The sequence below is a fragment of the Podarcis muralis genome, chromosome 1 (assembly GCF_964188315.1).
Source record: "Podarcis muralis chromosome 1, rPodMur119.hap1.1, whole genome shotgun sequence".
Classification (NCBI taxonomy): domain Eukaryota; kingdom Metazoa; phylum Chordata; class Lepidosauria; order Squamata; family Lacertidae; genus Podarcis; species Podarcis muralis.
This window is the reverse complement of record NC_135655.1, coordinates 27,481,553-27,498,182: the sequence shown is the minus strand read 5'-3', so window position 1 is coordinate 27,498,182 and position 16,630 is coordinate 27,481,553. Positions and strand designations below refer to the sequence as shown.

The window sequence follows — 16,630 nt, the reverse complement described above, 5'->3', positions numbered from 1 at the left end:
TTTAATTAACTTCAATTAACATTTTTTGAAGAGGAAGCCTAGAGGAAGACTCTAAAATAGGCCAGTGAATACTGGGCAAACTCAGTGGGTATGGAATGGTGGTTGACTGTTAGGTGTAAAAATAATTATGTATAACCAGGAAGGGGGAAATGGAACTGAGTATCCTGGAACAGGAACATTTCATGCTGCAATCTTCTGTTGCAGGTTCACTTGTTCCAAATTCCATTTTGCCGCACATAGAATCATAGAATTGTAGAATTGGAAGGGACCACAAGGGTCATCTAGTCCAACTCCCTGCAATGCAGGAATCTTTTGCCCAACATGGGGCTCAAACCCACAACTCTGAGATTAAGAGTCTTATGCTCTACCAACTGAGCTATCCCAAACATGATGAGAAGAGTACACTACTTGGAAGTCTTCCATCACCTTAACAGTTTTATTTTTAGCTCTCTAACCCAAATCAGTATTTGGGTAGTGTCAGCAGAAGAAACAGACAAACTGTTTCAGACGGCCCTGGTCATAATGATATCTCGGGGCTGCCCCTCCCCTTACTGTTTGTATCTCTATCCACAGGCCCATGGGTTGTATTCACTTTCCATTAAAATGAGTGGATCTAAATTTGTCATGGCCATGAATTTCAATGGGTCTGTTCTGAGAATGAGGTTCTATTCACCTATCTCCATTACACCCATTATGTTACAGCCGTAGCATTCCCTCTGCAAAATTATATGTCTATAACCCCATCCTTCATATGTCCTCCACTTTCTAAGGAACTGCCACTGGAGTCCCTGTTGTATCCTGGAGGAAAGGTTATGAACACCTGTTATTTTCTAGAGTTGAATGCTCTCATGATCTTGGGGTATATGTGTAAATAGATAAATAAAATTACCCATCCATTCATCCATAGTTTTCAGGTGAAACAGTTTCTAGAGTGAAAACAGGTGGGGAGGGGTATTACTCAGAAGGGTGGTGGGAATGGGTGATTGGCAGATAGCTGTGATGAGCCTGTTGACGACTCTTAAAGACTGCAATAGGTCTTACAGGAAAAAGCAAGGGGTGAGAAGGTGAAAAATGGCTTTGTCCTTCTCACTATATAGAAGGATCTGGCAACTTCTGTTTCAGTGTATCTGAAGAAGTGTGCATGCACACGAAAGCTCATACCAAGAACTAACTTAGTTGGTCTTTAAGGTGCTACTGGAAGGAATTTTTGTTTTGTTTTGACTATGGCAGACCAACACGGCTACCTATCTGTAACCAGTTTCTAGAGTGGTTTGCTTAAGATTTTTAAAAATAGGCATTCCCTTCATTTAATCCAAAAGATATGCCACAAATGGGAGGGGAGGGATGAGGCAGGAACAGTAAAACACGGAAACCTGGGATTCAGTCCTTATGATGTAAATCTAACAGTCTGGAATCAAAACTGTTCAAGGAGAGAGAAGTCAAATGGATCTGGTTTTTCAGCAGAGCCAAAGAAATGGCCCAGCTCCCTTTCCTTCTGCTGCAGCCCGATGGAATGACTGCTGCCAGGTGACCCCTGTCATTCAAGTGATTACCTACATGTATATCTTTACTGGGTGGTCCCGGTAACAAAAGTAAGCCCAAATCAGCTATCCTGACTACGAATAGATCCCTGGACTTTTATCTTGTAGCAAACTGATTGTTGGCAATAATAATAATAATAATAATAATAATAATAATAATAATAATAATAATTGTACCCTGCCCATCTGACTGGGTTGCCCCAGGCACTCTGTGTGGCTTCCAGCATATATAAAAACATAGTGAAACATTAAACCTTAAAAAAAGCTTCCCTATACAGGGCTGCCTTCAGCAACTGTTCCTCATCTGTTCTTCTGTCATCACTCAAGCCCCAGGCAGCATGTAACCATCTGCATATGTAAGCTGGGCTTGCACTGGCTTGGTGGAACATTTTATTTGGCTAGCTGCCAGAGAGAAATACCAGGAGGTTATCACCTCCCAAGAAAAGGTTCTGAAAGTGCAAGTCATAGTGAAGGAAGCCTCTTAGGAACATAGGGAGGTGCTTTACCCTGAATTAGACCACAGGTCCATCTAAGCCTAGTATTGTTGACACTGACTGGCAGCAGCTCTCCAAGGTTCTTGTTACTGTTGGTGTAGCTCATGGTTGGGAAATCTGTGGCCTGTCAAATAGTGACCATAATTAGAGAATTGCTGATAATAAAATCTCCCTTTTTGCCTTTCTTTGGCATAGAGTGGAACTCATGGACCCTTCATGCAGCCCATCCCTTATTGGTGGTTTCTTCCTAGTCTGTAATGGTAGCATTAGGAGAGGGGGCGGCAAGGTTTACCTCGCCTGGGCCGGTTTACTTCAGCGCACGTCAATGTGTGCCCCTGTGATTTCTGGTGTCTGCATCTGTGCAGACATGATTTCCGGCGCTGCGGAAGCGAGTCCTCGCGCCACGCTGCGCCGGTTTAGTGCAGCGCGCAGGGACTTGCCGAGCGGGCAGCTTGGTTCGGGGGCAGCTCGTGGGCTGGTTAAACGACCCCCGTGGACCACTTGTGGCCCATGGGCCTTAGGTTGCCTACCCCTGCATTAGGAAGTCTAAACCTCATGGGAGCTATGAACTGCTTGGTAGGTGTGGAGTCCTTTCAACCTAAAAGTTGCTCTCCTTCCCAGCAGTGGTGGAGCTGGCTGCATGGGTACCTGGAATGGTGGCCATGCCATGCACCCGGGGGGGGGGGGGGCGGTGCGATCCTCTGCGTGTGGCTGCAGCGGTGGTGGTGTGATCCTCCGTACGGCGGGGCAAGTCCCCTGCGGTATACCTCTGTCACCCCCCTCAGAGATTGCACCTGGGGCGGACCGCCCCCAACCACACACCCCTTCCTACGCCCCTGCTTCCCAGCTGGCCAGCATGAGGTTGTACCTGAATAATTGGCTTTGTGATGTTTTGTTTCATGTAATTAATTTTTATTTCCTTTTTTCTGTTTCCAGTGAAAATAAATAAGCGTCAGTGCAATTGACTGACTGCCTTTCTGTTTTGTGGAGCGTGCTGCTGATATAAGAAGTGTCAAATATGTAACATTTTAAACTGCAGCACAAAATATATAGAAACTTGTACAGTCTAATGTTGCTAGTTGTTACTTCTTCTTCTTGTTATTAAATTTAAATCCTGTACTTCCTCTCCAAGGAGCTGAGGGCTGCAAACCCCCAAAAGCCAAAACAATACAATTGGAAGCCACTACATACCTTCAAAGATAATAACGTTGCCAGTAACAGTATCTTTCAGCCATCAAATGCCCCCAGATCAAGTAAAGCAATAGAAATACTTAACTAACTATAATGAATTAGACAAATATACTGCACTAAGAAGGGCATTCTGCAAATGGAACTGCCACCAAGAAGGCCCTGTCACAGGGCCTTCACAGCAACAGAGCCTCCCTTGGTCTGTGGATCATAGGTTTATGGAACTGAATTTATCTCTTCCTTTCAAAGTTGTCGAAAACATCTTAAGTGATGGTGCTCTAAATACTGTAGTCCGGTTATTGTATTAATGAATGTTTCATTTGTTTCCGAACTGTGACAGAAGTACCTGACCTGTATGGTTAACATTTGAACCTCAGCTTTTTCCTAGAAAAAAACACTACATAAGTTCCAAAAAGAGAACTGCGTGCCACACTGCAAAGTAACATCTAATCTGGTTCTTAGATATTGGCTTCTTGAAAAATGTGGTGCAACTTTCAACATTGAGAAACGACATGGTTGTTGTCGCAGTACATACTGGATTTCTTTATGCAATAATAGTGATGGGTGGAGGGTTTATACATACAGTGGAGGTTCCCTTTCGTTTAGATCCCAATGAATATTTGGTAGATCCTCTGACTGATTATCAATCTGTTGTTCCTGAATGCAGTGGCGTAGCGTGGGGGGTGCAGGGGGCCCCGGCCGCACCGGGCGCAACATCTGGGGGGGCGCGCTCCCTGCCTCCGGAGTCGCCGAAGAGCCTCGGGCGCAGGCTGTAGCAGAGCCCCATGTCTCGCGGAACCGATGAGCTGGCAGCGGCTCTCAGTGCTCGCCGCGGTCCCCGCGCGTCAGGGCCGCGGAGGGTGCGCCAGGCAGCCCCTCCTCACAGCCCCGCCGCCGCTGCAGCTGCTGGGCCATGTTGCATTTTCCTCGCCTCTCTGCCCTCCTCCGGGCAAGCGGCGTCGTTTGGGCGGCAGCGCCAGCGGCAACTCGCCTCAGATCACCTTACACAGACCCACCACCGTCACCGTGGCTACCTTACCGTAAATACCGCAGCTCAGGCAGCAGCAAGAAGAAGCTGGCAGTGGCGGCAGGTTAGGGGTTAGGGGGCGCAAATTACTTGCCTTGCCCCGGGTTAGAGGGAGCAAATAACCGTATTTTTCTCTCTATTACACGCAGATTTTTTCTCCTAAAAAGGAAGGGGAAATGTCTGTGCGTGTTATGGAGCGAATGTGTGTGGGGGGGTCCCTGGAGCCGATTAGGGGAGCGCAGGAACAAAAATCAGCAAAAATCAAAGCGCGTTGTGTCGGAGAAGGGAAACCTGAAAAGAGGAAGTGGTTGCTTTCCTGCATTCTGCCTCAGGGTCTTACTGCCCACCCTCCTCTGTTTCGTTGCTGTGTTTGCTCAAATGGAACAAAGAGCAGGCAAATCCCCTCCCCTCCAGGCAAGCAGAGGGGAAAGCAGAGGTCTTTCCTTTTAATTCCTCTCCGTGCTCCTCGCAGGCAGCCAGAAAACATGCAGGAGGAGAGAGAAAGCTGGCTTCGGTTTGTGGAAACTTTTGCCTTTTTTTCCTACCTCCCGTTAAATCCCTCTCCTGCTTTCTTAGCCAGCTGCTTCTCTGCACACCGCTCTCTTGTCCCTTCTGTGTTTTTCCTTCACTCCCCACTTAAAATGTAGTTACAAAGCATGGATCCACATGGATCCTCAGGATCTTTGCATTGGGCCACCCCAAATTCACCATCAGATCACATAGCAGCCTGCCCCCCCAAAATCACACACCCACTGTTGCCTGGGGCTGCAATGGTGCAAAAACGTGGTTAAAAAGCATGGATCCACATGGATCCTCAGGATCTTTGCATTGGGCCACCCCAAATTCACCATCAGATCACATAGCAGCCTGCCCCCCCAAAATCACATACGCACTGTTGCCTGGGGCTGCAATGGTGCAAAAATGTGGTTAAAAAGCATGGATCCACATGGATCCTCAGGATCTTTGCATTGAGCTACCCCAAATTCACCATCAGATCACATGTCTGTGGCCACAGCATGAAGCACAAAAATGATACACCCACTGTTTCATTCAGAATTTTTTCCCTTGTTTTCCTCCTCTAAAAACGATGTGCGTGTTATGGTCAGGTGCGTGTTATAGAGCGAAAAATACGGTACTTGCCTTGCCCCGGGTGCTGACAACCCACGCTATGCCGCTGCCTGAATGTGGTATTCATTGAATTTTGTGGATATCTGGATTATTTGACAGTGTATGAAACTAACTAGAAATTTTCATAGGGACATTTTGTGACCGTATAATGTAGGTGCTTTTTTATAAAAAAAAAGTCCTTGCGCATCAGATCATTTTATATTAAAAACATTGTTCCAGTTTTGTACCTCACGTTGATGAGTTGGTTATTGTCTCTGTTTTTCATCCATGAGTTTTCCAGTAATAGCATCAGACCACAAGGTGGCGAAAATGTCCCTCACAAATAAAAATAAACGGGGCTTTTAAAATCCACATTGCAGCATCTGTTCATTTTGGAATGAGCCAAAAAAATGCTCAAGTGAAGTGATTATTTCAACGTCCGATTACATTTCAGACTTCTTGTGATTTTTATGAACAGAAATGTTCTAGCAACAGTGAATCTCCATTCACCAGCCCCCCCCCCCATGTGGATGCCTGATTATCGTCTTCCAAAGCATCTACTCGATTTCCAACTTAAAAATGGAAGGTGTAATGCTGGTGGTCAACAAAAGACGTTAAAAGACTCTCTTAAGGAAAATCTTTTTAAAATGTAGTATAAACACTGACAATTGGGAAACACTGGCCTGCAAGTGCTCCAATTGGAGTACAGCCTTTACCAAAGGTGTCATTGGCTTTGAAGATGCTTGAACTCAGGACGAAACATGCTTTGGAAGGAACGTGTGGCAGACCCTCACCATGATCAACTCCCGCCCGGAAACCTATGTCCCCACTGTGGAAGGACGTGTGGATCCAGAATTGGCCTCCACAGTCACTTACGGACTCACTGTTAAGACCATGTTCATGGAAGACAATCTTACTTGACTACAAGTGATTACCAAAGTAGACAACTTGGTATAAGAAAGACACCTCAGGCACCCACTGTCTTTGGGGTCTCATTTTAGGTGCAAAGTCATCAGATACATGTGCTAATAAAGGGATGTGCTTTTCCATGCAGGATGGCTAACCTGCTCTTCTGGATGAGGAAGGTGCCACCTTAGCTGTTCTTGAATAAGATTGTAGAGCAAAACTTTGAGAGCAACTAATGCACAGCCTTGTTTTAAGCATGGACTTGTTTGTACATAGTTCAGTGTGGGCAGGGTAACCTCTAATCTGAGTTGCCACATCCATATGTGCAGTAGTTGTATACAAATACAGCCCACACCCAGCCCACAGACACCCGGTTAGTTGCATCACATTAGAGTTATTGCAGCATGCTGCCTGTTTTCATTTTTTATTTGACCATGTCCAGCATAATGATTATACCAGGCCTTGTTTAAGTGAGGTGTCATTGCTCAAGCCTGCTTGCAAACCCTACCCTGTAATATCATATGTGTGGGGCAGACTGCTCAAGGGTTGGGAAAATGCACTCTGCATACACTCCGAAGCATTTTCCTTTAGATGCAGAGGCTGAAATTGAGAACATAGTGATTAACAAGATAAATCCTACTGAATTACCCCCAGCTACGTGCAATTAGGATTACAGTCTTAGAATGTCAGCTTTGAGCCAGAAAGGCCCAGATCCAAATCTTAACTCACCTATGAATTCAATAAACAGCACTCTCACCCTCAGCCCCCTTCCCTATTCACACTATATATGACGTATAATACTATAAATGACAGTATTTGTAATATATTCATAGGCCACAGAGATGGGCTTTGGTTCGAAAGAAGTTTTAATGCTTATGCACTATGAATGTTGATCTGTAGGTAGAATGCCAACACAAATAAATTGACTTCAATAAAGGTAGCATTTCGTTTGCTTTTATTCATCAGTTCCTCCCACAATGAAACTCAAAAGAACATTTCTCAGATAAGTTTTTTTTTTGGGGGGGGGGCGACAACAAAATGCCTAAAGTATCAACCAGTGTGTAGACTCTCTCATAGTACAACATCAAAAGGTAGAAACCTGTTACAAAATATGTAAAAAAACAACCAACCCACTCAATCACAATAGTGCAAGAGGTCATGAACAATCCGTCTGGATGGAGGCAGCAAAGAGCAGACTGAAAGCAACACAACGCCCTTTTTATAGCAAAGAGACACAGTTTCTTTCCACAATAAATTAGCAAGGTATTCTATCAGTCCCTGCACAGCTGACAATACTGCAGAAGGAGGACTAAAGCCAAATGGTATTATATGCTATGTAACTTTTCGGAACAGTGGGCAGGATATTGGCAAGTCAATTGAAGGCAAATCCACCAAACGCAGATATAATCAGCCAGCTGTCATGCTCACTTGTGAGGACATAAACATCAATGGTGTGTCCCAGCCTCTTCTGCTAAGGACTATAGCCTTGTCTCCTGTTCATTCTCCATTCAAGAAGGTGCTTCTGGGTCTTATACTACCCAGCTTTGAATTTACACCTGCTAACCATCACAAATGGCCTTGTAAGCCTAAGGGCTGTAGTGCATTCTACATAATGACATCTGAATGGAACTGGATGCATGGGACATGTTGAATTCGAAGCTTTAGCATGTGAATGGAAATCTGGGCACAATTCACAAGATACTGATTGTTATCTTTAGAAACCTAATACATTGGGACTCCAAACATCTAAGAGATATCTTCACCCTTACCCATCCTGCTCTGCCCAATTGCTTTCTCTAAAATCAGCTGACTTTGTTCTTACAGCTCTAAGATCAGCTGTACATGTTCTTATATGTACCTGATGCATTTGTAGCATATTTAGGAACATAAGAGCCTGCTGATCTTAGCCCAACATCCTATTCTCAGAGTGCCTGAGCAAAACCCATGCAGGACATGCAGAGAAGTATTTTCAGAGACTGCTATGAAACAGCAAGGTCCAAGCTTTAGCATCCTCTGGAGGATCAGCTTTTAAGTGGGTCTAGTTCACATATGTTCATTTGATTACTTTATACCTGATGACTGCCACCTGCATATGGAAGTGGACTCCACTGCAAAGCTTTTGCTCAGAATCTAGTTAGGTGCTATATAGATGAGGATTCTCATCCACCACCAGGTGCTGTAGATGTGATTCCTCTCCATGATTGAGCTGTGCATAATACGTTCCTCTTCAACAAACAGTAATCTTACCTATCACCTGTTGGGAAGGAAAAGGAAGAAGGCTGGATTTAGTACCTCTCTGTTTCCACCTCCCCTCCAAAGGGATGATAGGCATGTCCACTGAATTTTAAAAACAGCTCCACATGTATAGAGCTGGGTCTTGGCTATTAACTTACAGGTGATGTGACATGAAAATTCTCTCTGTGATGCCCATTAGAACACAAAAGACATCCTTTCATTACTCTCATGCAGTAATGAAAATGCATGTATAAACCAGACTTAGGGCGTAAGTGAAGGGCAGCATGGTAGTGTTTCTTTGGATTTGTATCTTCTCAGGTTTTGGGGTTTTCCATCATGTTGTTTTGAATGTTCTTAGAATTCACTTCTGCACAGGGGTGAAACTTAAAGGATTGGAGAGGACCAGAGTGATGTCTGGTGATTGACAGCTGGACAACAGTACCCACCTGCCAAAGTAGCCTGCTGGGGTGGGGGGAAACTCAGGATTCCCCACCTCTAATCTAGATAAAATTAGTTGTTTGTACTACAGCATCACATGTCCATGTCAATACACTATCCTCCATTTTGCCCATTGTGAAGCATGTTGACAAGGTTTGACCTTGAGCTCTTCTGGAATTATTGGGTTGTTGTTGTTTTAAGGTGCATGTGCACAGGTACAGAGATACCTGTTCACATTTCCACAATGTAAAAAGGTGGTGGTGGAGTGATTGAGAGGGATAAAACTCTCCCACATGGCATATATTCTGTTAAGCTCCACCCACAGGTGGAATAGCAATGAATATTGTGGGTGAAAAAAGAGGGATGGTTGTATATTTGTGTACCAGTTGTCGCACACACAACAAATGGATCTGAACGACCCAACTGCATGATAATGCCTCTGTGCTGAAGTCCCATGCTGCTTTCCTTGAACATTCTGCTCAGGTATAGCCAGACATTTTCAAGATTATCTTTACAGTCATGTGGGGTGGAAACTTGGATTTTGTTGATTTTTGCACTTGTGTGAGACTATTGTAGACAGAGAATTCAAAGAGTACTGACAACACTGACTGCTATGCCATTATGCCAGTACATTATAAAGTAAGAATATCACACACAACTGTGGCACTGCAGTCTTTCTAAAATAAGATGTAGGTTTTGGAACAGAACATGAAAGCAGCATTGTCAACATCTACAAAAAAATAAACAGAGCACCTCCTTTCCCTATCCCTATCAAGAATATAAATTGTCATCTGTCAGAGAAGTAACCAGTCCACCCGACCATTCACTTGACCATTAATTTAAATGAAATTATTTCCTTCCAGGATCCTCCCAGTCAAGCCTGATCAAATATTATCCTAGTCCCCTCTACTGGCAGCTATAACTATGTCAAGTCTAAAGAATAATCCTGGCCCCGCTGTCAGTCTAAGTGAATAAAGGAAGCTTTCTGGCCACCAAAATCCAAGGAAATGTGCAATTTTTAAATGTTCTGCCTTGGAGATGATAAGAAGGGAAGGTCAATCCACTTGTCCTTCACCCAGTGGAATTCCCAGTGGTTCCGTCTACACTGGTGGAGAAGAAAAGCTGTTAAAATGTTTCACTAAGTGTCATGGACATGAAAGAAAACCCAAGGGATGATGTGGTGCATCTCATTCCTTCCTCCCCCTCAGTGCTTCTGCAGAGTATCTGGAAGAGCTCTTCTGAGGACTGAATTGCAAGAGTTCAGGTAATGTCAAGCACACAGTAGGGGGAGAAAGACGGTCAATAAGACTAGAGTTACACCTTTTCAGTTGAAAAAAAATACCATTATATCACTGTAAGAAGATTAGTGTCAGAGACGAAGGCAGGCTTGAATCAGTTGTAAGCCTATATACTATATGCTTAGTGTGCTTCTACAAAGCCACCAGTCTGCTGTAAACAAATCCCAAAATAGGTTCCTCTCTAAGTATAGACATAGAGGACAAGGAAACCCTACGGCGCTCCAGATTCTTTCCGGCTTTTCCTACAGCAGGAGCAACTTGCTGTTCCCTCTTCTTCAAGCCCTGTTGATTCTTCTCTTCCAACTGCAGATGGACCTTTCCTTTCACTGCACAGCACAGTCCTTGGGGTTATCAGTGTGTTCTTCCATCACATCTGGATTCAAGTTCTTCTTCTGCTCTATCTCCACCTGATAAGGAAGAGGAAGTTGGTAGTTGTGGGAAAAGAACAGTAAAATTTCTACATCAGCCAATGGCAACCTGCTCTGAAGCAGGGATGGGGAACCTGGGCCCTCCATCAGCCATTGTTGGACTTCAGTACCCATAAGCCTCAGTCAGCATGGGCAATGGTCAGTGACAATGGAAGCTGTAGTCGAGAAACTTCTGAAGGCCGTTAAGTTCTCCATCTCTGCTCTACAGTGAAGACAGTGGCCACATACCCTTCTACACATGAGACTCTCATCTGCAAAAGTGGGACAGATTCCAATCATAGCAACCCCATCAACCTTCATTGTTGTTGGCAAAATTGCAGAGGGTAAGGAGATGAGCATGGAATCAGTGTCATAATGTTCCATTTGATAGGAAGAACCCTCAAGCCTGCTGGATTGAAATCAGACAATGAAGGAGCTCAAGGAAGTAGGGACTTAGTACAGTAATCCCAGCCTTCCTTCTGCAACACCCACATCACTGTTCTTATAGCAAAAATGGGAGGAGTATCTGATGTATTTCTCCTCTTCCTAGGTTTATGAACATATAAAGGTGTCTTCAACAGAGTTAGACCACTGGCTCCATCTCGCTCAGTGTTGTTTACTCTCAGGGGATCGCAACAGTTTCAGGCAAGAGATCTTTCTGAGCCCTACCATCAGATATCTAGAGTTGCCAAGGACTGAATCTGGGGCCTTTTCCATTCAAGACATATAATCTACCACTGAGTTACAAAGCCTACTGTAGTTCTACTTCGAAATTTATGATAGAAAACTTATATAAGACAACATGGAGAATCTAGTCGTTCACTGCAGTTCGTGATCCCGATAGACATACTATAAAATAGTTTCATTTGCAAACAAACTAGCTAATCCCAATTCACTTAATCCCTGGAAGAAAGCTGCTCGCTCCTACCTTGTAACTGTAATGTGCTGAATAGTTGACCCACTTCCTGACATCTGTCTTGCCTTCCACAGAGATGGAGCGGATGGTGGCTTTGGATGCTGAAGTGGTTGGCATGTCGAACTCCACATCCACATAGCGGACAAAGTTAGAAGGCACTTCCCGGTCTGAGCCAAGCTCCAGGTGGCAGAAGAAGCAGTGTGGGTGACCAGAAGCTACAAAAGGGCAAAAGAGCATGGAAATCAAAAACTTTTTCTTTGAAATCAAGCCTTCAGAAGGCTTAGAAGCAGAACAAAACAGGAAAGCCAGCTTAATTAATTAGATGGTTATGAGTCAGAATGCTGTTGTCATGTCATTATTGAAAAACGAGAATCAAACTACTGGGGTTTCAGTATGATGTGAGGTTTCAGTATGATGTTACAACATATTCTAGAAGAGTATTTAAGAACCTCTTGTAAAAGTAACTGAATGACTCTTCCATGCTTTATACCAGTCTGTTGATAAAACTGTTACAATAGATACTGGAAGGAATCTGGACAAACTGTCAACTAATATTAGCTGATGGAATCATTTGGATCATACCAAGACATACAATATTATATTGTTTAAAGCTCTAAATCAGTAATGGGCACGCCCACAGCCCTCTAATAAAAGAAAGACCCCACATGTTTAAAGACAAGTGTGAGCCTTCTAACTGTCCAATCCATATAACACTATTAAAGCTCGAAGTCCTATCGAAATCAAGGGGGCTTAGGCAAGATTTCAAAGAGAATGAAAACATTTATTTGGGGATGGGCTAGTTCCCACTGGCAGTATTTATTGAGTCAAGTGCTGTGTTTTCATGTTTTGGAAATCTAGGGAACAGGAGCTCTTTGGCACACACTTCACAATGATGTAGGGATGGGGGGTGGGGGAAACCCACTTGTTCACCAAAAAACACCACCAGGAGACAGCTTTTCAGTGGAAGTGGCAGAAGGGAGCCTGCTAATTTTGTTCTCCCATTTGCTCTTTCGCTGTAACTCAATTCCCAGTTGCTTTTCTCCTGTGAAGCTCCAAATAAATGCCTGCCTTTGTAAATCACCCCTTTCATTGATACTTTTCAGGAAATAGTCAATTAGAAGATTCTTAGATGTGTAATTTATTGAACAAAATGTTGGACTCGGTGTTTGCCAGCCATAAAGCAAAGTTGATATGCAAATATAGAAGAGCCTTATGTGATTTGCCAAAGGTCCCAGAAAATGTTATTAGAAATCAGAATAGGGAAGCATCTTTGGCTGTTTACATCAGAGTTGAATAATCATTTTCTAGACCGCAGAGGATTTACACGAAAAGCGATGACAAACCTAGACAGCATCTTAAAAAGCAGAGACATCTCCTTGCCAACAAAGGTCTGTATAGTTAAAGCTATGGTTTTCCCAGTAGTGATGTATGGAAGTGAGAGCTGGACCATAAAGAAGGCTGATCGCCGAAGAATTGATGCTTTTGAATTATGGTGCTGGAGGAGACTCTTGAGGGTCCCATGGACTGCAAGAAGATCAAACCTATCCATTCTTCAGGAAATCAGCCCTGATGCTTACTGGAAGGACAGATCCTGAAGCTGAGGCTCCAATACTTTGGCCACCTCATGAGAAGAGAAGACTCCCTGGAAAAGACCCTGATGTTGGGAAAGATTGAGGGCACAAGGAGAAGGGGACGACAGAGGACAAGGTGGCTGGACATTGTTCTCGAAGCTGCCAACATGAGTTTGACCAAACTGCGGGAGGCAGTGGAAGACAGAAGTGGCCGGTGTGTTCTGGTCCATGGGGTCACGAAGCGTCGGATGCGACTAAACAACTAAAGAACAACTACAACTACAGAGAGCCCCATATACCCTTTAGAATTCAAAGTGTTGGTGCTGACCTTTAAAGCCCTAAACGGCCTCGGCCCAGTATATCTAAAGGAGCGTCTCCACCCCCATCGTTCTGCCCGGACACTGAGGTCCAGCTCCGAGGGCCTTCTAGCAGTTCCCTCACTGCGAGAGGCCAAGTTACAGGGAACCAGGCAGAGGGCCTTCTCGGTAGTGGCGCCCGTCCTGTGGAACGCCCTCCCATCAGATGTCAAAGCGATAAACAACTACCTGACATTCAGAAGACATCTGAAGGCAGCCCTGTTCAGGGAAGTTTTTAATATGTGACATTTTAGTGTATTTTTTATCTTTGTTGGAAGCCGCCCAGAGTGGCTGGGGAAACCCAGCCAGATGGGCGGGGTACAAATAATAAATTATTATTATTATTATTATTATTATTATTATTATTATTATTATTATAGAAGAGGCAATAAAGGCAAAGAAAAAACCCACATTGGGAAGTCACTGATTCAGTTCAGCTGGTGCAGCAGTGTAGGTAAGTTTGTGGGTTGTAACTCTAGAAACCCCCCGTTCAAATCTTGCTGCACCCTTGAATTTACTACGTGACCATAACAAGCCACACTAGGCTTAGGTCCCCAAATGCCTGCTTTAATGCCAGTGATCTAATGTCAGATTCCTGTTGCATCCAATATACAGGAAGTAGCCAGCACGTAAGTTGTGTGGATAACATATTCCAGTGCTGACTTTTGAATGATTCTCATGGATGCAAAGCATGTTTTTGCCTGTGACACCAACATTTTGACAAGTGTGTTCTGGAACCATTTTCAGACTAACATTATTTTGTGAGTAGGATTCAATCACATGGCAGCAAATTCAGGTTGCGTGATTGAAGTGAATTAGGTCATCTTGCACTGCAAGAAACCTGATTTGCAGTAAGGAAAGTGACAGGAAAACAAACTGGAAAAGGCGGAATAACAGTTGCTTGATGTAACACTATATGACCTCCCCGTAAATCAAATTGAATGCTCAGTTACAGTAATAGTGGATGTCATATAACCTCCCCAGACCTTGTGCAAGCAAAAACCTTGGCAGAGGCACAAAGTGTACGTCTGGGTAGAGCTGTCCATGTTCCCTCTCTGCCTTTTAGTATTAGTAACAGGAGCACAGGAAGATGTTTCTTTAGAATCAGGAACTGGGTAGTATGGGAGAAGCACGTATGCCTCTGTATCTGGACTGTTATTGCTAATACCTCCTTATCTATAGTGTGGGCAGGTGAAGGATCAGTGCAGGTTGAGGCATGCATGAACATGGGCAGCACAGATTAGAATGTGACCTAAACCTATAATCCTAAATATGTTTACTCAGATGTAGGTCCTATTGAAATGTGGAATCTTCCTCTGTCAAATATATATTGTTTAAACTGGAATGTATTTATTTTTATGTGTGTTATATAAACAGTGTGAGCTTCATAGGAAAATGTGCTTTAGCATTTTCAGATCCAGATATTCAACATAATGCACTAGGGAGAAAGGGGCATTCAGTATTGATGAACATTGATTAGACACCAGTTTTCCAGTCTTCAGATCCAAAGCTGTGGTTTAAGTTGTGCTGTCCTTTGAAATGCATTGTATTTCTCCACAGTCGAGGCAGAAACTCCTTCGATGAATCAATGTTTTCTTAACACTCTTTGTTCGGCTTGCTTGTTGACTGACTAAAAAACACACTTTCACGCTGGAGCCCTGAATCCTGTCCAGTTGGGACTGAGACTCCTCACAGGCTGTAAACAAGGCTTGTTTTATCAGCCAGCATCAACACGTTGCTTATGAATCAGGGGACTGCGTTAGAAGTTACCAAGCTGTTCCTGGAACAGTCACATAAATGCTCCTCACGGAATCCAATTCCACAGCATAGGGCTGTTGTTGTTTTTTTGGACTGGTTCTGTGACAGAGATTATATAAAAACAGCTGCCCCTCAAGCACAACAACAACAGACATCTGTGCAGTGACAACACTTGCCTTGTGCTTAGCAAGGGGAAACTTTCACGCATAACTAAAGCAAGGCTTAAGTTGGGCCAATTTAATGAGATGCCAGAAGGACCCATTAGGCTAAGGCTATGTACACCTGCTTGGGAATATAATGGACTTACTTCTGAGTAAACTTCTGAGTAGGATTGCACTGTTTTTTTGGTATAGTTATCACCTTCACATTTTATAGCAAAGCAGCCCAAATTATGTATACAAAGAAAGATGTAGCTCTGCTCATTAGTAAGGTAGTAAATCTGTGTCTGGGATGAACAACTACAGACTGCAGGTGGGGACTCACATGACTGACTCCTACCAATAAACAATGCACCCTGAATTAAATCAGATGTCAGGAAGAAGGGTTTATTATAGCATCCCCCCCTGCCCATCAAGCTCTCTGGGTTTGGAGGCTTTGGAATATAGGAGTTTTATTCATGTCAGCTTCTACCTGCAGCCTAAAGTGGTTCAGCCCAGAGAGGTTTACAACCTGTCAGAACAAGGCATAGGAAGAAGCCCAGGAGCAGATATGAAGGGTGCACAAGGTTAGAAAAATGGGATTCTGCAAAAAGCTAGGCATATGCCTTTTGGCTTAACACACTTATTCCACAGATTTGGCTGTGGAATCATAATAGTGCCAGAGCCAATGCCTGAAAGCTCTGACTCTGAGCTTTCTTTCTTCCTAGATAGGAAGTTGTGAGGAAATCCTTCTTCCCCAACATATGCAGAATGTCAGTTTTGGTCTGTTGTCCTCTCGCCCTGCCCCAGTCCCATTTCAAAGCAGAGAAAAGCAAACAAACCAGCCATTGATGCAATTCTTACCTTGTCCAGGACATACCTGGATTCTAACACCTGTTGTTCGGATTCCTTTTGATCGAGGTTGTTTTTGTTAATGCTTTTATTGTCATTTTGATTATTCGATGTTTCTCCTTTTAGTCTTTTTAACCTCTGCTGAATTGGTTTTTATTGCTGTGTCTAGTATATAGTTTCTTAATTTCTCACTGGATGTTTCAGTTCATGCTTGCCAAGTTGCTTTGAAGCTTTTATGTTGAAATGTGAGGTATAAAATGTTTTAAAAATACATTTTCATATAATAGGGGTTTTCTTTTTTGTTTTTGTGATAGAAGGGAGAAAGAAAGGAGTTGGAGGAGAGGGAGACTAGGCTTTGAATGGTAAACAGGATGAGGAGAAAAATTAAATACTGAGAAA

At 43.6% G+C, this 16,630-nt stretch overlaps 1 protein-coding gene across 2 annotated transcripts in view; it reads right to left on the bottom strand.

Annotated features, from left to right (window-relative positions):
* Positions 1 to 7,201: 7,201 nt before the first annotated feature.
* The window catches only part of STON2 (stonin 2), a 67,500-nt gene continuing 58,071 nt past the window's right edge, over positions 7,202 to 16,630 (bottom strand). For both annotated transcript variants that reach the window (XM_028718220.2, XM_028718229.2), the window contains 2 exons: positions 11,570 to 11,772; positions 7,202 to 10,641 (listed from right to left, as the gene is read on the bottom strand). In XM_028718220.2, coding sequence (XP_028574053.2) covers positions 10,558 to 10,641; positions 11,570 to 11,772 — 287 coding nt within the window. In that variant the 3' untranslated portion in view covers positions 7,202 to 10,557. The remainder of the gene's footprint in view (positions 10,642 to 11,569; positions 11,773 to 16,630) is intronic.